At 42.8% G+C, this 25,689-nt stretch overlaps 2 protein-coding genes across 2 annotated transcripts; one reads left to right on the top strand and one right to left on the bottom strand.

Annotated features, from left to right (window-relative positions):
• Positions 1 to 1,057: 1,057 nt before the first annotated feature.
• Positions 1,058 to 16,221, bottom strand: SDHA (succinate dehydrogenase complex flavoprotein subunit A). The gene is made up of 15 exons (XM_058801249.1): positions 16,120 to 16,221; positions 13,349 to 13,435; positions 12,907 to 13,068; positions 11,996 to 12,139; positions 11,701 to 11,865; positions 10,488 to 10,636; positions 9,104 to 9,228; positions 6,713 to 6,881; positions 5,950 to 6,145; positions 4,980 to 5,151; positions 3,548 to 3,666; positions 3,066 to 3,177; positions 2,372 to 2,502; positions 1,736 to 1,849; positions 1,058 to 1,401 (listed from the first exon to the last, which is right to left on the bottom strand). Exons 1-15 carry the CDS (start codon positions 16,186 to 16,188, stop codon positions 1,315 to 1,317), a joined length of 2,001 nt encoding a protein of 666 aa, XP_058657232.1. The 5' UTR covers positions 16,189 to 16,221; the 3' UTR covers positions 1,058 to 1,314.
• CCDC127 (coiled-coil domain containing 127) lies at positions 16,210 to 22,028 on the top strand. The gene is made up of 3 exons (XM_058801259.1): positions 16,210 to 16,784; positions 17,091 to 17,219; positions 18,459 to 22,028. The coding sequence occupies exons 2-3, from the start codon at positions 17,099 to 17,101 to the stop codon at positions 19,130 to 19,132; spliced, it is 795 nt and encodes a 264-aa protein (XP_058657242.1). The 5' UTR covers positions 16,210 to 16,784; positions 17,091 to 17,098; the 3' UTR covers positions 19,133 to 22,028.
• The last annotated feature ends 3,661 nt before the right edge of the window (positions 22,029 to 25,689 follow it).

The raw sequence follows: 25,689 nt of genomic DNA on the forward strand, positions 1-25,689 counted from the left end.
CAGTCAAGGCTCCTTTAATAAAAAATGCTAAGTCAAGGTGCAGCCCCCTCCTTACTTCCCGCCCAAGAAGGCAGAGCGCTCCGACGTGCTACATCCCGGTGCAAAGGGCAGAAACCCTTCCAGAGTGAAAGAAAGTATGTTCCATTTTTCCACCCACCAGCAGAAACATTCTAACACTTCAGGTTTTCCAACATTTTTTTTTCCAAGAGCAGCCAACATTCAGCTGTTAAGAAAACAATTTTTTTGCCTAACATGGAGAACGCTTCACTCCATTGCAACCTGCATAGGTACCCTTCAGTCCTACAAGAACTGTATTATTCACAGAAATGCTGCCAGAAGCTGCTCTATTAATGCCTTACAAGTTACATCCTGGCACTAAAAGCACACTGAATTTGAGTCTTGCAAGCTTCAATTTTTAGGCAAATCTTCTGCCCCTTGGCTCCTCCGAGAAGAGACAGTTTAGGAAATACACAAGGCATGCCACGAAAATGGCTTCAGAAATTCCAGAGACAATACAGATTGGGTAATGATATTATTATCTAGATTACAGAGGAAGTAAGTGAAAGTCTCTTTTTTCAGTCACTAAAACAGTATGAGAATGAAAAGTTGTAACTACTACTATAATATCATTCTTTAAGTATTACTTTAAGTCAGCAACTAAGATGCTTAAGTCCCCACATGACAAAATTCAGCATCTCCATCTTGTCTAAAACTTCTGCAATGAATAGCCGGGGTTAGAAGGCATCTCTGGAAGTCACCTACTCCAATCCCCCTGCGCCAGCAGGTTCACCTGCAGCAGGTTGCACAGGATCACATCCAGGCAGGCTTTTAGTATCTCCAGAGAAGGAGATTCCACAACCTTTTTGGACAGCCTGTTCCAGTGCTCCGCCACTCTCAAAATAAAAATCATCTGCCCAATAATTAGATGGAAGTTCCTGTGTTTCAGTTTGTGCCCACTGCCTCTTGTCCTCTCACTGAGCACATTTTTTACTCTTAAAATATGGAAATAACTATGCATTCACAATAAGAGCTTTGTAATTATATACAGATCAGCATATTCAAATACAAGACTTGTAATGACTTTATTTAGACACATTTTGTGTTTTTGCTGTCCCTTTTGACAGATGAGTGAAAGAACATAAGCTGTTCTACATTCCACTTTTAATAAACGTACAGTAAGCCACAGCAGAATACAAGCTGGAGAAAAGTTTTGTCAGCATTTTCCATTCAGTGCTAACACTATTTTGGTTTGCTTGTGCTATGCTTATGTACACTGGCCCCTCTGGGAGAGGGCTTCAAGTGAGATGGAAGCTGCTAGTATGAGCGGATGGCTGGTGGGACAGTCTGGCAATCTTCCTCATTCAAAGTCTTGTCAATCACCGGTCTGTACTTCAAGGTAACCTGAAGTGAAAGGGAATAAAGAAATTCAGGACAACAAGATTAAAGAATGAGATCCAAAAAACCCCAACAGTTAAGATTTTTACAGGGTCAGAAATCAGTTCTATCTTTGACATACCATAAAGTTGCTCCACTAAACACCCAACAACACGTTTTGTCACCATTAAAAGAAAAAACCTTTTGAACTAGTCTGACACAAGGGGAAACACAATTCCAGCTCAAATAGCAAAGTCACTTCCCAATGATCAACAGTGCAGGATTATCACAATTTCCAAGGCTGTTTATGAGAACAGATGTTAACAGCAAAAAAGATCCTCAAGCACCAAGCTCAAAGTACCTTCCCAGTTGGGATATCCACGTATGACAGGGTGTGCTTTCTCCAGTGCTCCTCAATTGGCTTCCGCTTTTGGCCTTCGAGTGGCTTAGAATAGTCAAACTCATCCACCCGTAACTAGGGAGAAAATGAGATTAGTACAGACCAGAAGCTCTATCTGCAAATCACTCTACAACCATGACATCAGCTGCATTTCAATTCAACCTGTAACCCAGCATGTCTCTGAACAGACAGCAAACTTTCTCTTCACACTGCCCGTGTCCAATTTGAAATGCTCAGCTTAACAAGGGCTCTAAGGTAACTTTCCTTGCAGAGGACAATTATTCTGTTTATGCATCTTTACATCCTGCCTATGCATCCATGATATTATTACTATAGTCCTGATTTAGAGGTCTCTAATCACTCATATGTGCACACAGAGCAACTCTTTTCAAGATCATTCCCAGTGTTCCATGTGTTGGTCCTTTTATAAATAACAAAAAAGAGACAGAGCAGAACAAATAGGACCCAAAACAAATACTACATTAATCTTAACACTGAAGATTGTATTTGAAGATGTTACAACTTTAAAATAATCCATCTGAGGGCACATAACAAGGAGATTCAATCCTCCATTCAGGCCACAGAAAACATTTATACCTTATAATCCTCTCTGGCATGGGCACCCCGGGACTCTTTGCGAGCCTCAGCACCGTAAATGGTTTGCAGAGCACAAAGCATCAGGTTCTGCAGCTCCAAGGTCTCCACCAAGTCAGTGTTCCACACAATACCTGGTAAAATATTAAAACACTATGGAAGATGGTCTACAAACAAGAGAAATGGTGTGAGCGAACCATAGGTGCATCATCAGTTGCACTTAAATAACCAAGTTCTCTTAAGATCAACAGAATCTGTTGGCAGTATCTGTCTGCATTGTGATCTGCTCAGCTGGAGAATGAAAACTGAGTGTTCAGCCTACAAATAGTCTTGCTATCTCTCTGCAACTCCTAGCTCTCAGAAGATTCTGACAAAGTTCATCATTCTTCTTGGTATTTGGATAAGTTCACATCATGTTCTGAGGGCAGTTTGTACCCTACACATGTAAATCCAATGTCAGTCTCTGCTTCTTTGAAAGATTTTTCAACCAGAAAACAACTGCAAAGGTTAAGTATTTTACCTGACTACCATGTTTAGTAAGGTCTCTACAAAATATTTTGAAAGATTCAAAATGGTCAAAATTTTCAGCCAAAACTTCAAGAAACACGTTAGGTTTACAGAAAAAAAAAAAAAAAAAAGCCACCAACACTCTTCCTGGAGTACTCTGGGCAAGGTGTGTTCTTTGCTATCAAATTACCTCTGTCAAAAGTCTTTAGATGAGCCAGATCACCATAAATCTGGCTAAGCTTCTCACAGCCTTCTTGGAGTACAGAACCAGTACGAAATACAGCAGCATGGTTTTGCATTGCCTGCAACACAGTCAAACAAAATCAGTTTGATATGCTGCATATGAAAGCATGTAACCTCCTTAGCTCCAGGAGAGCTTGATACAGAGCTGTTCTGAGCTCAAACTTGTCTGCAGCCTGAAAACCCCACATTCTTCCATTCACCCCAAACAACTGAAACCCCACTCTATTATACAGCAGGTAAACTACTCAAGGGGATGACATGAAGGGAAGAAGGAATAAACAAGTGATATAACCTTTGCTGCACACAGAATCTTCTCACACACTTTTTTTTCTGCATGGCAAATCCTCAAGTGCACTTTGGCAAGTCACCAAACCCCAGAGCTGCCTGCAGCTTGTCCCACCCTATCCCTGAGAGCTTCCCCAGGCTTACCCTCTGCATGTTCAGTCGCACTTCTGAAGTCCTGATGCTTCCATTAGCAAACCTTAACTTGTCAAGATTAGCAACTGACTCTTCACCAGCATTTGGTTTAATGGGGGGAACTGGCTCTCCTAAATAAGAAAATTTCAGTAAGTTTGGTAGTCAGGCCTGGGTTTGGTTTCTGGCAGTTTCAGACACTATCAATTACTAAAAATCAGACTTAAGTAAAACATAATCTGTTTTCTTCCTCTGAGGTGCACATTAAGTGTAACTTTCCTGAAGTCCCACCAACTGTATCCATATATTTAAAGTTCTCAGTGGAATATGAATCCCTTTCTTTCCTACAACAATCATTAAAGATTTTATAGGTTTGGCAAAATTCTGCTGTTCATTCCTTCAAAGCAGCATGAAAATTCTTCTAAACTATGGAATAAGCCCATGGTCCTTACCACCTACTGCTGTGCTTTCCTTGTCTCCTCAGTCTCAAACCTCCCACCTTTTCTTGGATGTGTAAGGGACCAGGAGCAGTCAATAAGCCTGGCAGTTAGACATGGGCTCTGCATCTTGCCTCTAATACTGGAAGCCACAAGTTACTGGGCAACAAAGCAAACACAGCATCATACCAGCACAGTTCATCTCACATGTAGCTCTGCACTCAGATTAATAAACCCTCTTCTACAATTTCTAACTCTAAAGAGCCACAGAAGGATTAAAAAAAAAATGTTGGCACAAAGCCAGACCAAATGGGCACCACAAGATCTAGGCTGATTCCATGAGGAATCATCAATCTCAGCAGCTGGTGCAGTTTGGACATTAAGCAGTAAGAAGACAGATGACTATTTTTGAACTCCAGCTGCTCTGACAATGTAACTGCCACATCCAGTATTTTGGTGGGGGTTGGAAGGGAGGGCTTGCTTCTTTGCTTTCTCAGGTCAACAATTGTGTCTGAACCAGATTATTTTAAAATATATAAGATTCAGCAGTGAGAATCCAGTGAATGAGATATTGCAGTTTTTAGTATCCCTCTCTCACCACTTGCACATCAGTCCTTCTTATAAATAAATCAGCAAGGTGGCAGCAAATTCCACTACACAAAAGTGCCAAGTGTAAGACAGATTACATTTTGATGTAGAAGATGGTGCAGTATGTAGAAAATATAGTCTTCACATTCAATAGTCTGTGTTAATTTGTCAAAAATCATAACTGCTGTTGCCAATAGCACTGGCCCAATTCTAGTTTTCAAAGGATCAATTACAAAGCAAATAGTAACATCAAAACATTTGCCTGGCACAGAACATGCCTACCAAAAGCATAAACACCGATTTCTTCCTTTTCTAACAAGAGCCTATGAGTATCACTCTAAATTTGAATCAGGCAGAAACATCTCTTTGTTGGGCAGAAATTACATCATAAAGGCAAATGTCTCTAGCAAAGTGAGACTTACCAGGCTTGCATGTACTTGCAATAGTGAGGGCACAAGCACGACCGAAGACCACCAGGTCCAGGAGGGAGTTTGCTCCGAGTCGATTTGCGCCATGGACGGACGCAGAGGCCGCCTCCCCGCAAGCGTACAGGCCAGGCACCACCTTGTCCTGTCCATCCACGTGTGTGATCACCTGCCACGGCACACACTCTGTACTCAGCCATGGAAAACACCTGGACACAGTGCTAACCTCCTCATCTGCAAGGGCCACGTGCATGGAAGGGTGGGACACAGCCACCTAAAGTTTCTTCTGCCTCTAAACATGGAATTACCTTAGCTCTAAAGGGTAAGGAGAAATGTATGCAAATACATACATTTACATCTGTATGCAAATACAGACAGGGCTAAACCCCAAGATTTCCTTACATATTCTTATGAAGAGTGCATAGTTCTGTTTCACCACAATTCTGCTGCAAGTCAGAAATGCAGTTTGATCTGCACATGCTTCTAAGGCAAAATTTTACACTGAAATTTAACAAGTACACAAAGAGAAGAATTCAGGTGACACCACCACATTGATTTCCAACTACTGCCAGTTGGAGAATCTGCTTTGGTGTTTAGATTACATGAACTACAGAGAAATAATACACATTAACTCATGCTACAGAATGCAACAGAGGCCTACTTTGATCAATGCTCAATTCTATTATTCTCAGTTCAACTAACAGAGAATTATTGTCAGTAATTTCATTTTAGATGTTTCTTGGAACTCCCATCTCTAGATGGACTGCAACATGGTTATCAAGTTATTTTAAAAAACCAAAAAGATTGTGTGTTTTAAGTACTCTGACATCATTATTATATTATTATTAAAAATTGTACTAATCATCCTTACATTTATAAAAAAACATTCTTAATGCTTTTCTACTTGGAAAGGAATTTCCTAGTATGATGATGAAAATACAGCCCAAAAGTGACGTGTATTCCTCACCTGTCCCTTGTAGTTAGTGGGAATACCTCCCATATTGTAGTGCACAGTAGGCAGGACAGGGATAGGCTCTTTAGTGACGTCGACTCCAGCGAATATCATGGCTGTTTCAGAAATGCCTGGCAGACGGGTGGCCAGCTGCTGCGGGGGCAAGTGGTGCAACTGCAAGTACACATGGTCCTTTTCAGGACCACAGCCCCTAGCAAAAAAAACCCACTGAAATACATAACAGGAATTTACAAACACTAGTAGCATTTCTAATCCACTTTGTTCCATTTGTGAAAATAAACAGGTTCTTTTTCAAATGTTATCTGACAAAAATTAATATCTAGCATATTTAATTAGACTGTGGCACTTGGATGAATTGAGGCCATTTTCCAACCTCAGCTTCCTTTTCACAGTAATTGACATTATTTAAGATTTTCAACTATTACATCTCTGCAGAAATATGTAAAACTTGGTAATCAGCCAAGAGAACAGCACCACATTATTTTGTTTGGAGTAAGAGCATATACATTAAGCTTGTCTGAGCAAGTGTCTCTAGACACACTGAATTCAAACAGGAGACTCAACATTATCTGTTCTCTGTCAGTATCATTAGGAATTAACAAGAAAGATTTTCTGCCTTACACACAGAGATCAGCTTAACAGTCATTAAAGTTCACTCTCAAGAATTACCATGTGCTTATCAAATGAACTATTGCACTTCACAGTCTAGCATGACTAAGAGCTCATTCTGCAGCTTTGTGAAGAGCATTTAACTAACCTTCCTTCACGGATTTCTATGGTCATGGAACGAGACACTACATCCCTGGAAGCCAGATCCTTGGCAACAGGTGCATATCTCTCCATGAATCTTTCACCTTGACTGTTGATCAGAATACCTCCCTCTCCACGACATCCTTCTGTGATAAGGCAGCCAGCCCCATAGATACCTGTTCAAGAATGAAAACACCATCAAAGGAGGTTTCTCCACACAGCTTCACAATCAGGATGAACACTGAATAAACAAGGTCTTCTCAAAGCCCCTGTTTTATTTTATTCCACCCTAATCATACCTCTAGGAATTGTCCCTCAAATGCTGTTACTCCTTTTAAACACTCTTTCCAAAAGGTAAGCAAGTTGATTTGAAACACCTACAGAATTTCAAATATTAAAACTGGAAGAGATCTGCACTTATCAATATATCAGGAGAATTTTATTAAGACCTTGCAGACTTTCAGCAATTATTTTAAGATTTTTAATAAACCAGAAGTTAATTATTTCAAGGTCCATTTGCTCATTTTTGTTCCCACTTCTGTGTTGAAGCAGTACAAGACAAGATGGCTTCAAATCCTGTGGAACATAAGAGCTTACTTGGCATCCTTTTCTTTTAGAGAAGGAAGGCCTGTCTGTTATTCTGCAGCACTGGTCATCACAGAAAACAAAAATGCAAACTTAACTCATGCACTTCACTTGATAATTATCTTAAAAGCTACAGAATTATCATACAAGCAGTGAAGCTTATTTAACCAGAAAAACTTTAAGACCAAGGGAACATTGGATCTCTATGATATAACAATAACATTGTAAAATTATACAAACCATTTACAAAAATTGCATCATGAGTTAAAAGGAAGCATTTAATTAGCTACAAATCTAGTTTGTGATCACTGTTATCTACAGTTCAGATACTGATCACATGCTAGAAAACCACAATTCTATATATATACATTAAGTTCAACTACCTCACTTCACTGAAGGTGCTAGTATATAATTCCCTAACATTTGCACCTATCCCATTGCTCTTGTTTCTAACATTAAACCCCTTAAAATATTAAGGACAATGGAAATGTAAGTTTAAGAGGTAGTTTCAGCTTGTAATTCATAAAACTTCTTCCTTAGTATTGTAAGGACAACACCTCAAAATATTACACACTAGTCTTTAAATTAGAACAGTTGAGACCTTTCCCACATTATAGGTCTTACTTTCAAATTTATATTCAACAACAGCTGCAGGCAAGGCTAAGCACATGTCACAAGCAACTTCTCAAATGCTGCAGAAAAGTGGAAACTGACTTGAGCCCATCATGCTTGAGGTGACATCATGCTGGTAACCTGTCTCTAAGTGGGGCTCCACAGGGCTCTGTCTTAGGGCCTGTGCTCTTCAACATCTTCATAAATGACTGGGACACAGGACTGTAAGGGATACTGAGCAAGTCTGCACACACTGCAAAACTAGGAGAAGTTGTTAATTCCATCAGAGGCAGGGAGGCCCTGCAGGGAGACCCCAACAAATTAAGAGGGCTGGGCAATCACCAACTGTATGAAGTACAGCAAGGGAACTGCTGGATTCTGCACCTGGGATGGAGCAACCCTGGATGCATGGACACACTGATGAAGGAGATGCTGGGAAGCAGTGCCATGGAAAGGGACCTGGAGGTTCTGATCAAAGGCAATTTGAAGACGAGTCAGCAGTGAACTGGCAGCCAGGAGGGCCAAGCATGTCCTTGAGGGGATCAGGCACAGCATCAGCCAGGCAAGGGAGGGGATTGCCCTGCTTTGCTCTGCAGTGGGGTGGCCTCACCTCCAGTGCTGGGGGCAGTTTTGGGTGCCACAATATGAGAAACACATTAAACTATTGGAGAGTGTCCAAAGGAAAGCAACATGGATGGTGAAGGGCCTTGAGGGGAAGTTGAATGAGAAGCAGTTGAGGTCACTTGGTCTGTTCAGCCTGCAGGAGACTGAAGGGAGACCTCAGTGCAGTCTGCAAGTTCCGTGTGAGGGGAAGAGGAGGGGCAGACACACTCATGGCTTCTCTGTGGTGATCAATGGCAGGACCCAAGGGAATGGCCTGAAGTTGTGTCAGGGGAGGTTTAGATTGGATATAAGAAAAAGGTTCTTCACCCAGAGGGTGGCTGGACACTGGAACAGGCTCCCCAGGGGAGTGGTTACAGCACCAAGCCAGATAAAGTTCAAGAAGTGTTTGGACACTGCTCTCAGGCACTTGGTGTGATTCTTGGGGTGTCCTGTGCAGGGCCAGGAGTTGGACTCGATACACCTGATGGGTCCCTTCCAACTCAGCATATTGTGTAATTCTGTGACATTTTAAAACAACATAAAAAATATGTTCAACTCATTAAAAATAATGTTGTAAGCACTATTTCATAATCGATACCTGTAGGGTGAAACTGCACAAATTCTAAGTCCTGGCAAGGGAGCCCAGCTCGTGTGACCATGGCAGTGCCATCACCAGTACTGGTATGAGCAGATGTGCAGCTGAAGTAAGTGCGGCCATACCCACTGCAGAACACAGAAGTGAAAAAAGAATTAACAGGGAGAAAAATTAAAACATCACTACAACATATAACTAGCTATGCTGTTTGCACAACAGTGGAAAGGGTTAATAAGAAAAGTGCTTAAGTTTTATCATCTCCTGTACTATTTCAACCAAAAGAAAACAAAACTGGTTTATCTCAGTTTTGCTCAACCATACTTGAAGAATGGCTGGTGATAGAAGGTTGAAGAAAAAGAAAACCAATGCCAAAGCAGGATTGTAAGGTTAATATCAGAAGCCTTTCTGCCAGAAAAAAAAAAAGTATTATCTCAGAAAGTTCTCTCAATCCATACCATTCAGTTTCATTTGAACAATCACTAGCAGTTTTATAAAAATAGCATATAAGGATGGTTTAGATTGCCCATATGGTCATGGTTTTATATTCTTAGATTTAAAAACTTGGTTGTCCACATATTCAACATGAATTATTATGCTGCAAACATCTAGGTTAGCCTCCAACATTACTGAAACCAGCCAATCAGCCCAATTTCAGGACAAACTCTCAGGAGAAACAGCACATACATATTCCATCTACCTCAAAGTACACAAGCATGAAAAATACATCAGAAAGACAAATTATGCAGGCAACCTTTTATAAATTCATTTATAAGTATGTTTTTCACAGATGCATTTATAAATATTTTTCATATTGAAATAGACAGGAGAGTGCCATAAGAAGCAGAAGACTAATGCATATAGCATTCTAACAAACATATACAAACTTTGCAACCCAGTAATGTTAAGTTACACTCATAATATGATAATTTTATCCTAAAACAGTTAGAATTACAGTGGCAGTACTTTAATGAAATAGAATCTCTGGAATTTCAACAAAAGCTGTTTCCTCCAGGAAATTCAGAACTCTACAGACAGACATGTTGGCAGCATTGCCAAAACGTCTGTTTTAAACAGCATGTTTTAAAAATTGAAAACCATCTGAATCATATATATTACTGTTACACATTCTTACTTAACATCATTGTTCTAGAATTCAAAGTTAGACCTCATACCAAATTTATACTTGGTCACAAAATTAGCATGTGCCTTTTTCAGAGGGAATGACTGAATTCAGTTATATTCCTCTAAGTGTAGGGGGAATGAACCCACACGTTATGTTCTGTCATTCCATCTTCTCCACACTGAATCCAAACACATGTCCAAGCACACAAACTTCCAGCTGCTACCACTCCCCAGTTTTGGTCCTTCACCACAAACGTTACATTACCCAGTGGCAATGACCGTGTTCTTTGCCCTAAAACGATGAATGGTTCCATCTTCAATGCAGAGGGCAATAACACCACGGCATTCTCCATTCTCCATGAGCAAGTCCAAGGCAAAATACTCAACAAAGTAGCTTGTATCGTATCGTAGAGACTGGAGGAAAATTACAAAAGAACTTTTACTGAGGAAACCTCTCTTCAAAACTGTCAATGCACATGGGTTCTATCAAGATAAAAAACATCCCCACCAACTCTCAAGGAAGACAGTTTCCTCATAACTATGTTCTAGCTTTAAAAGACACAAGTAGTGGCAAAAGCATTGAATTCTGAGCAGTCAGGAGCTAGGCAGCAGGACTTGTCATTTCAGTCTACACTTGGCAACACATCAGCCAGCAGCAGTGCTGCACTTAAGCTCTCCCAGAAAAATGAGAAACACCTCCAGGAGCCCAATAAACCAGCAGGAGCAGCAGGCACCGAGTCAAGCATTCTTTCATGCCCTCAGGGATCAGAGCAGTGTTTGGCAGCACAGAGCATTTGTATTGCAGCAGCACACACACTGCTAGCCTGGAGGAGAGCAATTAGCTGGCTACCAAGTAAATAAAAAACAGTAGCTACCAGGTACTTGGATTGCTGGTTGCAAGTAGCTCACCAACATTTTCAAACAGCCAGCACTTCCCTCAATTATGGTTTGTAGAATTAACAGGCAGACATGCTGGAAAACTAGTCACTTATTTGCCACAGAATAAGCTCAGGAATGCACAGGAGGCCTTAATTCATTTACACCTTGTTTCCCCCTCCTCCCAGTTTGAAGATGAGTGAAAAAAAAATGCTGGCTTGTACCTCTTTCAGAGTTCCCCAATGCTGCTGGGTCAAATTTTGGAAAAAAGGGGCTTTTGGGGCAAAGTTTACATAAATTCTCTTTGGGTCTAGTCAACAGACAAAAAGTACTAACAGTGCAGAACTAGTCCAGACCACAAAGGTGACACTGTACTAATGTACTAATTAGCATCTATTGTCTTCATCCCTCCACATTGCCTCAGGAAGGAAGATAACCCAGAACTCCTATAAGCCATTCCCCTGGAATCCTCACTTGTATGTGACCAGTTACATGTTTGGTTTAGGTTTATCTTTTTTCCAACTTTGGGGGGAGAAGGGGAAAAAAAAAACAGTAAATGTAAACATAAAAACCCTAACCAAGTTAACTTCACAACTGCTCACCCTGCCATACAGAGTATGTAAGAGTGAATGTCCAGTCCTGTCTGCAACACAACAGCATCTGTGGGCCTGTCCTCCTTTTCCAAACTGAAGACTCTGTCCACCAAATGCACGCTGATAGATTTTTCCTTCTTCAGTTCTGCTGAAGGGCATCCCGTAATTTTCCAGCTGTTGAACCCAAATACAAGCACAGAAACTCTTGGGCACCACAACAAACGAGTTATTTTAAGGAGATCGCCTTGGAAGCCAGCCTGTGTTATTTATAACTACAGCTGACATCAAATCCCATGAGTCTCACCTCTATCACTGCAGCTGGGGCTTGCTCAGTCATGTAGTGTATGGCATCCTGGTCACCCAGCCAGTCCGACCCCTTCACCGTGTCATAGAAATGCCACCTCCAGTTATCATCCTCCATGTTCCCCAGAGCAGCATTGATACCTCCCTGAAAATGAAAACCCATTTTCCTGGAATTACATTACTCAAATACAGCTTTTGTAGGTTTACCACATTTCCATTAAAAACCACATACCAGATATGCTCCTGTGTACAAGAACTATAGTCAAGCCAGATTTACTGTGGCTGTGAAACTCCTCAGTTTCACAATGGCTTGTCCTTCTTTTTTTCTGTAATGCAGTGAATCACAGCTACACTTCAGGCAGAGAAGCAGCACTGCATTTTGGTAATGTTTAGAAATGGGGAAGAAAAAAGAGGCAGTATAATGAAATAAAAACATAAGGGGAAATAAAGGTTTTAAGAACAACTGCAAGTGAGATTAAAAAAATGTGTCGTGCAATGGCATTAGTTTGGAAGCAAAATGAAATGTACCTGCTACCTAATATGAAGTCTGGCAGTTACAAGTTCATGGTTAAGCTCTTATGATCCTGGAGGTCTTTCCCAAACTTACTGATCCTGTGATTTTATTAAATACTACCCTCTAAAAATGTTTCAACTAAATATGTGATATTTATAAATAAAGAGCACGGCCTTGAAACAAGATGTTCAGGTGCCCCATTCCTAGAAGTTTTTAAAGCCAGGTTGGATGGGCTCCTGAGCAATCTAATCTAATGTGTGGAATCCCTGCCCATGCCAGGGCCACTGGAACTGGGTAACACCTAAGGTCCCTTCCAACCCAAACCATTTTATGATTACATCCAAATCAGCTTTCTGACAGCAGGCATTTTTTAAACATTGCTCTGCCTCATTTCTCACCTGTGCAGCAACAGTATGGGAGCGGGTGGGGAACAGCTTGGTAACACAGGCTGTGTTAAACCCAGCTTCTGACAAACCAAAGGCAGCCCGCAGACCTGCTCCTCCTGCACCCACAACAACTGCATCAAACTCATGGTCCACTACTGGGTATTGTGTAGAGATCTGGAAAAATAAATCACTTTGTTATGATCAAAATAGTTCAAGGTAAGTCAAAAAAGTTTCATAAAAACACAAGCAGGATAGGTATAATGTTGTCAACAGAGTTTTGCAGCAATTGCCACATCTGAAATACTCTCTTGCTTGGAAACTGTCATTAAAAAGAGCCACACACTTCAGCACCTCAGTCTCACAAAGCACCTGAACACAGCACTCCAGTAAAAGCCTCATGCCTGTGAAGCACTAAGTGCTTGACTGAATCACAACACAAGCAGCACAGACGTACCGAGTCAGACACCTTGGTGGAGGCGTTTTTCTTCCCATACACTGTGAAGTGCAAGGTCCGTGCGGGAGCCTGGCACGCTGCTGGCCACTACGGAGACAAGCCAAGACAACGTTATGGAACAAATGTTTCCACAGGACAGACTTACAGCACTCTCAGCTACCCCACATTTATGACAAATCTACACTCACCACTGGTAGCACACACACAAGAGTATTAATGGATTTTACAGTTACCTGCACTGCAGTTCTGACTTTCCTATAATCATGCTACATAATCAAAAAAAGGTTTGACTGATGAGAAAATAGCCTGCAGTTAACAGGGTGTTCCAGACTATCCATTATGGACTCCAGCAACAGTGACCAGCACCTCAGACCTGCCTCAGGCTGCATCAAAAGAATATGTCTGTAATTAATGCTGAAGTATTCTTGCAGTTCTTTCATAATTAAGCAAAGATGAAGCTTTGCGGGAACCACGGGAAGTAATGGAAAATTATTCTCCTGTCAACTAATCCTCAGAATTTGAATTATTTCAGGTGGTCATAGCACTGAAAATTAAAAAAGGCTGTAGGGAATGCTCTTCCAGCTGACTGTTGCTTCAAAAGTCCAAAATATTTCTCTTATTCTTTATGAAATTAGTGACCAATTTAGAACTATTTATTAATACATAAACTTAGCACAAGGATGCAAGTTCTACCCTTCTGGATGTCACTTCCTACCCCCTGACTTGCTCAAAACCAAACCAAAGCAACAAACACCACACCCAAACCTACTGAGTATGCAGTCTTTGCTTTGAGAAGAATTAGTCTCCACCTCTCCAAGGTATCAGAATCTGGTATTCCTTCTTCACACAGTTCAAAAAACAAGCCTAACTCAGCATGTATGATTACTGAGAGCAGCAACACACAGCCACATCAGGGACCTGTCCGAGGACATCAGCACTTCCCTATTTGAAATATAACCTAAAAGGCACTGGAGTGATATCTGCAGCTGTTACATTCATGGTCCCCACTCTACAATATGCTTACAAGTGCCTCTTCCCTCCCCAAATGTCCACCTCTTCCAGAATCTCTGAAGTGAACTCCAGTACACTTTCCTCAACCTAGTTTTATCACTTCTCATACCAACTTCCTCAAAGTTATCTTCTTGCATAACAGCAAATCTACTGCGTCATCACACTTGCTATCTCTGGTTTCTGCAATCACCTTGGAAGGAGATCAGTTCCTATCACCTATTCACAAGGAGCTCCACCAGTACTCTGCTCCAGGCAGCTGCTCTCTCCCTGCTCCACGCTGCTGAGTTACCAGGCTTTTCAAACAAAAACCCACAAAGCAGAAAAAGATGTCACACTACGTCTGAAGGAAACACTGACTGCAGTAATCCTGATTTTTTTATGCCATCAGGAAGATCATGGCCGTTTTAGAAACAAAGGTTCAATAAGGGCCAGCTCACTGCCACTTAAAATATGGAGACACTCTTTAAAGCTTTCCCTCTCTCTGCAGTTGTCTTTTCTGCACTTGCTTTTAACACAAGTATAATTACAGCCCACTTTTGTAATCCCAAGCTTGTTATGGGCATGCAGGATGAGAACAGTGAGAAGAAACTGAAAACTCCTACCTGACCATGGAGAAGAAGAAGCCTTCATGCACAACTTCCATTTCCTAACACAAACCTGCCAGACTGCTCAGCAGCCCTTTCTGGGCACAATCACCAGCCCGGTTCAAGCAACTCAGATATACAGTGAGTATACTCAGTGGGAAGTATACTTCCCACACACGTCCAGACTCACAGAATGCATTAGGCTGGAAAATGTCTCTGAGACCATCGAGTCCAACCAATGACCAGACAGCAGCATGTAAACTAGACCATGGCACTAAGTGTCACATCCATCCTTTCCTCAAACACTTCCAGGAATGGTAACTCCACCACCTTCCTGGGCAGCCCATTCCAATGTCTAGTCACCCTCGCTGTGAAAAAATTCTTCCTGATGGCCAACCTGAACGTCCCCTGGTGCAGCTTGAGGCCATTTCCTCCCTTCCTGTCACCTCTGCCCAGGCAGTTGTAGGGAGTGATAAACCCTATAATCCCCCCTAAACCTCCTCCCATCTTCCAGGCTTAACACCCCCGGCTCCCTCAGCAGCTCCTCACAGGACTCGTGCTCAGAGCCTTCACCAGCTTCACTGCCCTTCTCCGGACTCGCTCCAGCACCTCAATGTCCTTCGTGAAGTGAAAGCCCAGAACTGAACACAGCACTCGAGGTGTGGCCTCAGCAGGGCCCAGTACAGGAGGAGCACAATCACTTCCCTGGTCTCCCTGTGCGCACTTTTTGCCCATACAGAATAAGTCTGCGGCGAGCTTTCCACGCCGGAGCTCGGGCCGCACCTGCGAGGCTCCCGCAGGGCATTTCCCCAGCACATCCCATTCCCGCTGCCTCCCTCAAAACCCCGCCAGGGCCTCAGGCTACGGCGCTCGCTTCCCGAGCCGGGAGGCGCGGCCCAGCCATGCCCACAGCCACCTACTCCCAGGAACCTGCCTGCCCCCGGGACACGAAATGCGCGATCGGTGCCGCTCCAAAATAGCACTGGGGGAACCGAACCTACCGGGGGTGGGAAGATCACCGGGCGAGTCAAGGTCACGGAGGAGACAGCGGAGCCGGGCCGCCGCCGGCGGGAAAGTAGGACAGGAATAAGGGCAAGGAGAGGGACAAGGACATGGACAGGGAAGAAGGCATGGACAGGAGAAAGGACAGGGGAAAGGGCAGGGACAAGGACTCACCGCACGGGAAGCCGTGGCCGGGCGCAGCCACCGCTTCGCCAGCCCCCGCGCAGCCGCCGCCGCCGCCATCACGCACCGCAGACTCGGTGTGGGGAGGGGGGAGCGGGCGTGAAGGGCGCACGCGCGGGGTTCGGCGGGACAGACCAACAGTGCCGCGAGGGGGAGCCCCGCAGAGTGATCCCACCCCGCCCAAGAGCTGCGTGATGGAAGGTTAATAAACAGCTCCTGTTTCGAGCGTAAAGAACGTTTTTTAAAACTCGAAAACTACAATTGTGTTACTGCCGTTATTTCTCCCTGGTGATCAACAATACTGTAAGATTCAGCCTCTTTGACTCTCTGACAGCGCCTGAAAGTTTGCGTAATAAACAGGCCAGAATCATGAAGTTGTGGGAAAGACCATTTCGTTGACACGAGATTCGGACAGAAGGGTGAAGGAAAGACCGTGCTGTCCCTCTAGGACAGAAAGCACGCTCAGCAGCTCCAGACGGCGGAATTCAGATGCTGCTCACGGCTGCCTCTGGCCCTCGGCGTTAATGGAATAAAAAGCGCCCGGCAGGGGCGGGGACGGACGTCCGGCAGCACTCAGGCTCGGGCCAGCCCTGTTGTTGTCCACCCCCTTTTTCTCCCGGCTGATGGGCCGGGCCGGGAGGGGGCGGGGCCGACAGGTGAGTGGCAGCGCCAGGGGCTCGCGCGCTCCCGGGCTCCTTCGTGGGGGGTCCCGCCGTGGGGGGAGCGGGACGGGAATGGGAATGGGAAAGGGCACGGGAGTCGGAGCGGGGATGGGCCCGGCACGCTGTGTCGCGGCCGGGGCTGCCACTCATGGCGCGGCCAAGCCCCCAAGTGTCGGGGCCGCCGTTCGAGGGGCTGGGGCAGAATTCCCAGTCCCCCAGCGGGAGGAGGCGGTGGCGGCGGGAGCGGCCCCCGCCCCTCTGCGCGCTGCTGAGGCCGCGTCTTCCCTCTGTGCATCGCAGGTGCCTTCATGAATAACTTAAATGACCCTCCCAACTGGAACATCCTGCCCAATCGGCGCGATCCCGGCGGTGACGGCAGCCGCTGGAATTACGCCCTGCTGGTGCCCATGCTGGGCCTGGCCGCCTTCCGTGAGTAGCGCTGGAACCCCGGCCCCAGGGGGCTCCTGGAGCCATGCCCCGCCTGGGCACGGCCCCTCCTTGCTTATAGCGCTGTACGCAGCCTGCGCTGTGGGTATCGCTAAGGGAAAGACTGCTTTTCACACTGTGAAAAATGCCTATTTTATGATTGACTTTTCGCAAATATTAAAATTAATATTATATGCGTTGTGTTAGAAAGTAACGCTGTATTAATTCTCTTAAGTAGTGCGTTAAATATAGTTTTAGGTTATAAAAAATGTTAAAATAGAAACTATGCTGTGCAGGATACTTATTTTAAAGAAAGGACTTGCAGCGAGATGGCAGTCCCAGGACACATAAATCTTTCAGAGAAAGAGAATTTATTGCTCTCTTATCAGAAGAAACTAACTTCTTCCCGCCTCGAAGGCGCTGTTAGGATTCAGAGGAAGAAACTGACGATGACCAGACAGAATCCTGTGTTTGAATGAATTTATGCATCATGTATGAAGTGTATGAATATGCTAACAGGCTATTGTTTTTAAGGGTTAATCCTCTGTTAATGTGGATCCTGATCCTCTAGTCCTTTTTCGGGCTTGTGATGCCCAGAAAAAGGTACTTGGACATCCATAACTCTTTGTCTCTATTGTCTCATATTGTCCTAATTCAAATTGTCCAAATTACTATTACTCTAATTGTATTACTATTTTTATAGCCATTTTATTACTATTAAACTTTTAAAATTTTAAAAACAAGTGATTGGCGTTTTTCACAACACACAAAGATGAATCCATATTTAATAATATGGATTAATAATATTTAATATCCAATATACAAAGCTCTCTCAAGGAAAATGGACGCAGGATGTGCTGGAGAGCCCAGAGGTAACAACACCAGATGTTGGTGATGTATTTATTTACTGGGCCTAGAAAGTTCTCCATGCAGTATCCACGTCAGAAACCTCCAGTTTGTTTCACCATTACTTTATTTTCCTTCTCTAATCTAAGTAGTGCCAGTTTAGACAATAAAAGAGTAGAGGTATTTTATTTCAGAGAAAGCATGATCATGTAAAGTGACTCACTGTGAAATAGGGACCATAGAAATACATTTTGTGGGGACATGTAAATAGAAGTGAAGGGCAGGAAAGAAAGTCTTTTTACCACTTAGTAGCTTCATTTCAGGCATAGCTAATTAATCATACCCCTCACTGTTACATGTTACACTTGCATCTGAAATATTATTTATGTGTGATAGGTTGGATCTGGACCAGAGAATGTCAGAAAGAAATAGAAAAAGAGAAAGAAGAGTACTACAGGAAAGAGTCAGCTTTACAACAAGACCTGGAAGGCAAATACCGGGATATAATCACGGAGAACCGCCGCGCTGTGGCTCACCTGGAGGTGGAGCTGGAGAAGGAACGCAACAGGACCCTGAGCTACCGGGAAGCGCTCGTGTCCCAGAGCCGCAAACTGGTGGAAGAGAGGAAGCTCCTAGAGCAGGAGCAGGAGAAGTTGGAGAGAGAAAAACAAGTCTTTTTGCACTCTGGAGCAGAAGGTTCCTTGTACCAGAGTTGCCTGGCAAAGGAAGAAGAGTGGCAGCAGAGAGCCAATATTTTACTGAAAGAATTTGAAGAGGGACTGAAGGAAAGACAGGACATCTACTGTAGTCTTGTAGTACCCAGAAGTCAGAGACTAGAAATAGAGAAAAATCTGCTAGTTAAAGCAGCAACTAATCCTGTTGCTGTGTCTTTACATGTGGAGAGTGGCTTACAAGATATTTTCAAATATGATAACTACTGTGGCAATGTGCTGAACAGAACCAGAAGTCAAAATGGAAAGCTTATGTGGCTGTATCTGAGATACTGGGAACTAGCTGTTGAGCTGCAGAAATACAAGAGAGTAGAAAAGGCCATGCTAGGAAAACGCTAAGTAGGGGAAGCAAAGGGATTCCATGTGATCCCCATGCATGGTAGGGACAATCACAGTTGTAGTCCGAAGCTGTTAAACTCTTCTGCTGTGTTGCCATCTCTCCTCCTTGCACTTGTGTTTGCATGGGATGTGTGCTGTGCTGGTGCCTTTCCTCTCACTAATAGCAGATGCTCTGGTGAGCTGTGCATGCTCCTGAACTCCCTGAGAGTGTGTGTGTTGCAGTACAGAGATATGCCAACTCCCCAGGTGTCAGAAGCAGCAAAACAGAACTCAGATTAGAGGGATTTGCCTCGTTGATGGTCACACTCAAGCAACAGAGAATGGTCGTTTGTCTCCCCCAGGTGTGGTAGCGTGTTGTGCTCCTTATCTCTGACATTTTACATGGTGTCTCAACACTGTCTTTTTTATTACTATTATTTTTTTAAAATGTGTTTAAGCAAGACTGATTTTGAGGCAGGTGTTTGGGACAGATGGTGCTGGAGCCAGCTGCTTGACATGTAAATCTTTCATGTCTGTGTGTTCAAATATATAAATATATATATATAAAAATATATACATATGTATATATACATATATGTGTGTGAATGTATGTGAGTGTGTAAGTGTATGTGGAAGTATTCTGAGGGTGGAATAGATTGATCATGTTTCAGACTAGTCAGTCTTGCATTGTCTTCCAGCTTCATATACAAATAGTGCTTTATGAATGAAACATCCAAAAGATGCTAGTTCAAATAACACATAAAGAAACAGATTGATGTCTCATTGGCACTTGGGATTCATTATCAAATTCTCAGGAATGTATAAACTGGAAGTTATATTTTCATATATTGGATATACCTTAAGAATACTTCTTTTTTTCCTCAGTCAAGATTTTAGTTGTAACCCAACCATGTGCCACCATTATGGATGTCCCTGTGCTGCTGCTTCTGCCTCTCAGGGCACTGGCTGCCTCCTGGGTTGCTTGCAAGAACCTCCTTGCACCTGGCTCTGTTCCTTGGGCAGATCCTGTTTGTTATTTGCACATGGGAACATAAATGCAGCCTGCACTGGTAGCCACTGCTCTCTCTCCACCTGTCTCCCTTCTCCCAGACGTGAAGTACATATCCTTTTCTGCAGCTCTGGAATTTTGTGCTTGTGGTTCACCACTTTACATACACATGGCCATGAAAGCCTACAGATACACAAGCTTTGTGAGCTTTTAAGAAAGGGAGCTTTTCAATTTAGCTAGTAAAATAAAAGAATTTGGTAAAAAATAAAATTACAAGTTCAGTGAAATAATAGATTTTAAAATAAACATTAAGATTAAAAAAAAATCCCACAACAAACAAAGCTTTAAAACCAAGTGCATTTCAATTTCTCAGAACTTTGAGTATGCTTTGGGTCCTTTAGCAGTAGGAACCACCTTTTTTCAAACGTGCCATGTATTCAAAATAGTAAGAACTTTTTTCTTCTCCCTTTCTAATCCCGTCTTTGACCTCAAAGGGGCAGTGTTTACCCTTGTGTTTATAGCATCTAGTCTTCTCTGTTACTTGACTTTGATTAGTGCTGGTAGGTTGTCAGCTCATTAATTAGCAGTTTATTATTTACTGAGGGCTGGACTTGACAAATGTGTTTGCACTAGGCAATCATGCAGAACCATGGCTTGGAAGCAATCCAAGCTAAGTGAATGCCCATCTTCCTGCAGATGTGGAGTTTTCTCTTACTGTTTTCTCCTGGTTTCATTTTAGTCTGAGCACGGAAGACAGCAGATAAATCTTTTGAAACAGTATGCACAACTTAATCCAGTTCCTAAGTAGAAATACCTAACATGAAACAAAATTCCTGAGCAGAATAGATGATTCCCAACTACTCGGTTTTCCAGTTGAGGTTTTGCTCACCTTGATAGTACTAATTGTACTGTTGTGTTGACTTATTAATCCTTTTTTCATTATGATCTTTTAATGAAGTTTTAGGAGACAAATTTGGAGGATAAAAGAGAGATCACAAACACCAGAATGTTGTTGGCCACAGTTTGTCAGGGTACCAAGCATATTTGTGTTGGGAGATGAGAACACAACTGAGTTGCTAATCATGTGTGATGCCCTGAGCTGAGCTGCTGCAGCTGGACACAGGCACACAGTCTGATTGCCCAGGAGAACAAACTAGTTTGGATAACAGCCCATGTGTAATTCCTTCAGGATGTGGGCTGTGGCACACTTCACACGTCCCTGCAGGCAGTTGAGCTGCTCAGCTGACTGAGAGCAGACAGTGAATCAGTGCCAGTGTATTTGAGATTGATGCCTTGAATTTGTGTAAGTTAGCCTTAAAAGATCAAAGGTGTTATGCTTTTTCATTTTTTCATAGTTGGTTATGCATATCACTCAAAATGTTTAAAGAAAATGTAATCAAGGGTAAAATACTGGTTTTTCAGTATGAATATGTACATTCAAGCCTTGCACACTTGAATGTACAGGGCTGGATGCAATGTAGTAAAGGTTTGGTATTCACTTTCTCTTTTTAGATGTGTCACTTATTTGTACAGCTAATTGAACTATTGTTCATGGACACTTTGAAGATCATTGTGTCAAGACAGACGGGTTATTTCAGAAGGCTTTTTAAAAGTGTATAACTGATTTAGAATCACTGGTCTTGTTAGTGTCTTCCAAAACTCATGTTTATGGAAATGCAATTTATTTTTGAAATGTTCCTCCTTTGTAGGTTGTTATTCTGAAAATTCTAATGTAAGTTTTGTCTTGCCCAGCACTTGTTCTGAATCGATTAATAGTTTGGAACTGCCCATATACATATGTAGAATGCAAGAATAATTTGTTTTCAAAGTATTTAATGAACTTATTTTTATTATAAAATTGTCACTCAGCTATTAAACAATAACAATTAATAAAAACCTTTAAATATTTCTGCACTGTTTTATAACTTGAGCAAGGTGGGTGGGAGAACGGGAATTTACTACTTTATTCAGACTTTCCAAATTGTAAATTTTTTAAATTGGCATGTAAAAAGTTTTGGTCTTGGTGCTGAGAAAAGAATATGTTACAAAGTTTTTTCTTAGGAAAGGACACTGTTAAACAGGTAAGTGCTGAGCATTAACTAAAGATGTGGGGTTAAAGGTGACCATCCCTCTGAAAAACTGGGGACATTCCTTCAACAGAATATTGTGTAGGGTATTCTGCCCTCCTCCAGAATCCCTCAGATGTCTCATTCTGCATGTCAGCTGCTTTTCATTTCCATCACCTTCCTGCTCTCTGTGAAGAACTGCAATTCAGCTGCTCTAGGACAGCGTTCAGACACTCTGGAAATCCTTGTTCTGTAATAAAGGATTCTCAGTCTATCTGTATTTGGCACATTCTTCCCCATCCTCTGGCTCTATAAAGCCTGGGTTTGAGCACTCCTGTGTGAGGATGAAAAAACTGAGTGTTCCTCTATGGAGGATACAAGGCAGAAACAGTGGTCAAGGGTTCAGGTACTGTGGTGAAATCAAAGATATTTGAGTTATTGCTGTGAAAAGAGGACGAAAGTTTATAGTTGCAGTTGTGATGCAGCTGGATATGAAGGCTTTGCTGGTTTGCATGCCAAGGGCCACATTTAGTGGGCATTAATTTAATGCCTGGTCCCGGAGCTTTCCCTGGTCACTGCCTATCTGAGACAGCAGATGGATGTGCTAAGTAACTCACTGAAATTTAGCATAGCCCAGCAATGAGGCAAGGGCCACTTCACAGCAAAACAGCTGAGTGATTGCTGCAACAAAAACTGAAAGTAAACTGAAAGTAAATGTGCTTCTGGATCAAGGAGTCTGTGGATGAAGAGTTTGGGGAGAGCTGGTGGATTGTGAGATCAGTGATGTCAGCTGTTCACAGCCATGCACCCCAACAGCACTGTGCCGAGATCACCGGGCTGTCCAGCTGCTGGAAAAATGCCCCTTCACTCTTGTGTTCATAACAGGTTTGTATTTGTGAGATACCTCACCTCTAAACTTACCGCAGTCAGAGCAAAATGCTCGGCTGCTGTGGTTGGTGTTCGTGTCGCTGGATGCTGCTTCCCCCTTGCGGCTGACAGCTCTTCCAGCCAGCAGCTGCATCCTCTGTTCCCATGGCTCCGCTGGAGCAGCGCATCTCCTAATGCTCCACCTCAGAGCTCTCTGGCCCAAACACCTCTGGGGGTAATAAAAGAAAGGTGAGCAAAGCCGAGGTGTTCGGTGACCAAAGGAATGAACTTGTCTCCACTGAGCTGGGTGCTGCGGCAGATCTCTGTGCGAAGGCAGGAGGCATAGGGCGTTGGGTGTAGTTCAGTAACCTATTAGTACCTCATTGTATATTGCAGCACTGGAAATGAAAACCGTAACAAACTCGATTAAAGAAGGCTGTTCATTGTTTAATGAAGATGGCAAGAAGCAATCTACAACTGTCAACATATTCTCTTGCCTGCGGGAGCAGACACACTTGAGGTGTGACAAATCCCAAGCAATAGCACTTCACTGACTAAGAAATTTAGGGGGACACTGACAACTACAGAATGGTTTGGGTTGGAAGCACAACCTTTAAAACTTATCTAGTCCAACTCACCTGCATTGAGCAAGGATATCTCCAAACAGACCAGGTTGCTCAGAGCCCCATCCAACGTGACCTTGAATATTTCCAGGAATGAAACACCTTCCACCTCTCTGGGCAACCTATGCCAGTGTTTCAAAACCCTTGTTGTAAAAAAATCCTAACTTATGTCTAGTCTAAACCAACTCTCTTTTCGCATAACACCATTATCCCTTGTCCTATCACAACAGGCCATGCTAAAAATTTATTCCTACTCATAATAAGCCCCCTTGAAGTACTGAAAGGCTAGAGTAAGGTCTCCCCAAATATTTTCTTTTCCAGGCTGAACATCCCCAGTTTCTCAGCCTGTCTTCATAGAAGAGGCATTCCAGCCCTCTGATCATGAGATCAATTTGGTGCTGTCCACAAAAGTATTTCTACTCCTGTGCTCCTTACCTGTATTTCCTCCCAAAGTTATTCCAAAGGTGAGATGTGTCCAAAGGTGGAAAAAATATTTTGGTGATCTTCTGACTGCATATAGTGAAATATTAAAGACAGCACATTTATCTCCCTGATGTCAAAAAGAAGAACAAAACAACAAAGCATGCTGCTGCTGGAGCTGACATTGCTTCCGTTAAATATTTATATATACACTGAAGTAAATATTAGGCAAACTACCAGTATAGACAAACATAAAGATTGTGCCTCTTTCTGGGAGATAAAAAGGAGAAAGAGGACACATGGGCATCAGTGTCAGCTCAGTTCTGAATGTACTACACCAGACATGCTGTTCATAGCTTGTTCCCTTCTATTTTTTCTGTGGCTAGGGACACTGCCACTTTTATCATAAACATAAACTGAAAGTTTCTCAGAACGTTAGATTGCTGAAGGAAACTTCTTGACACCATTAAACTACTCCAGAATGGGATGCATGTGGAAGTCACTGTGTGTGACATCCTACCTCTGCTGTGTTCCCAGTAGTCTGGGACAGAGTTCCAACAGCTCAGTGCTGCCTTATTTCTCCCTTGCAATGATAGTTGTTGGCACAAGTTGGAACTTCTTTCCAATCTGTAGAAGTTTACAATCTCATGGGAAGAAATTTAGGCTCCAAAGTCTTTAGGTATTCCTGCTTGAACTGCTGTGGGCTGGTGGCAGCAGCTTTCAAGCACTCACATAGGAAATCCAATCATGCCAGCTGAGGAGCTGTGAGAGCTGTGCCTTTTGGTTACTTATCAGGTAGAGTTTGAGAACAACAGAGCATAAAACTTAGATCCAGTTAAAGATTTACAGATCATTTATTGGCAAGATAAACTGCATGACCACCTGTGATTGTTTATTACCCTTAAAACTAAGCAACTCTGAAATATCTTGCCTGTGTATCTCCCTTTCTAAAATGGTCATCATCATCCCCTAGGCTGCAGATTTTGAGTCTGCTCTTGAGCCTGGGGCCCCTTTTTTGCACACCTGGTCAACAATGTTACTCATTGGCAGCTTGTAAAAGGATTTTTCGTTTTGACCACCTATTTTAAAGGATGGGCTGTCACAGACACTATTTCATTTAACTTCTCTTCCTTCTCCTTCTCCTTCTCCTTCTCCTTCTCCTTCTCCTTCTCCTTCTCCTTCTCCTTCTCCACTAGCTTTATATTTCTATCCTTTTCCAGTTTAGGTTCATTACACAAGCAAGAGTAATTGTATTGCGCTATATGATGCTTTGACTACTAAGTAGAAGCTGACTGGAAAGAAAATGGGATTAGGGTTGGTAAGATATTGCTATAGAATTAAGAGATTTCACTCCAGTATCTGCTGCAATACTAAAAAGGACAGAAAATAATGTAGTTAATCCTAACAGCCTGGTATATTGCAAGCAACGATGAAAATACCTGGAGAGTTACAGATTTGTCCTATGTCATAGCAGGCATGACAGACTCACAATGAGAGGATCATATTGCATTTCATGCCTGAAACTGTTGATTGCAGCCTGAAACCTAGTTGCAAACAATGTGTATTGCCAGTGGCCTCTGCTTTTATGAGTGG

Source organism: Ammospiza caudacuta, chromosome 1 (assembly GCF_027887145.1).
Source record: "Ammospiza caudacuta isolate bAmmCau1 chromosome 1, bAmmCau1.pri, whole genome shotgun sequence".
In the NCBI taxonomy this organism is placed as follows: domain Eukaryota; kingdom Metazoa; phylum Chordata; class Aves; order Passeriformes; family Passerellidae; genus Ammospiza; species Ammospiza caudacuta.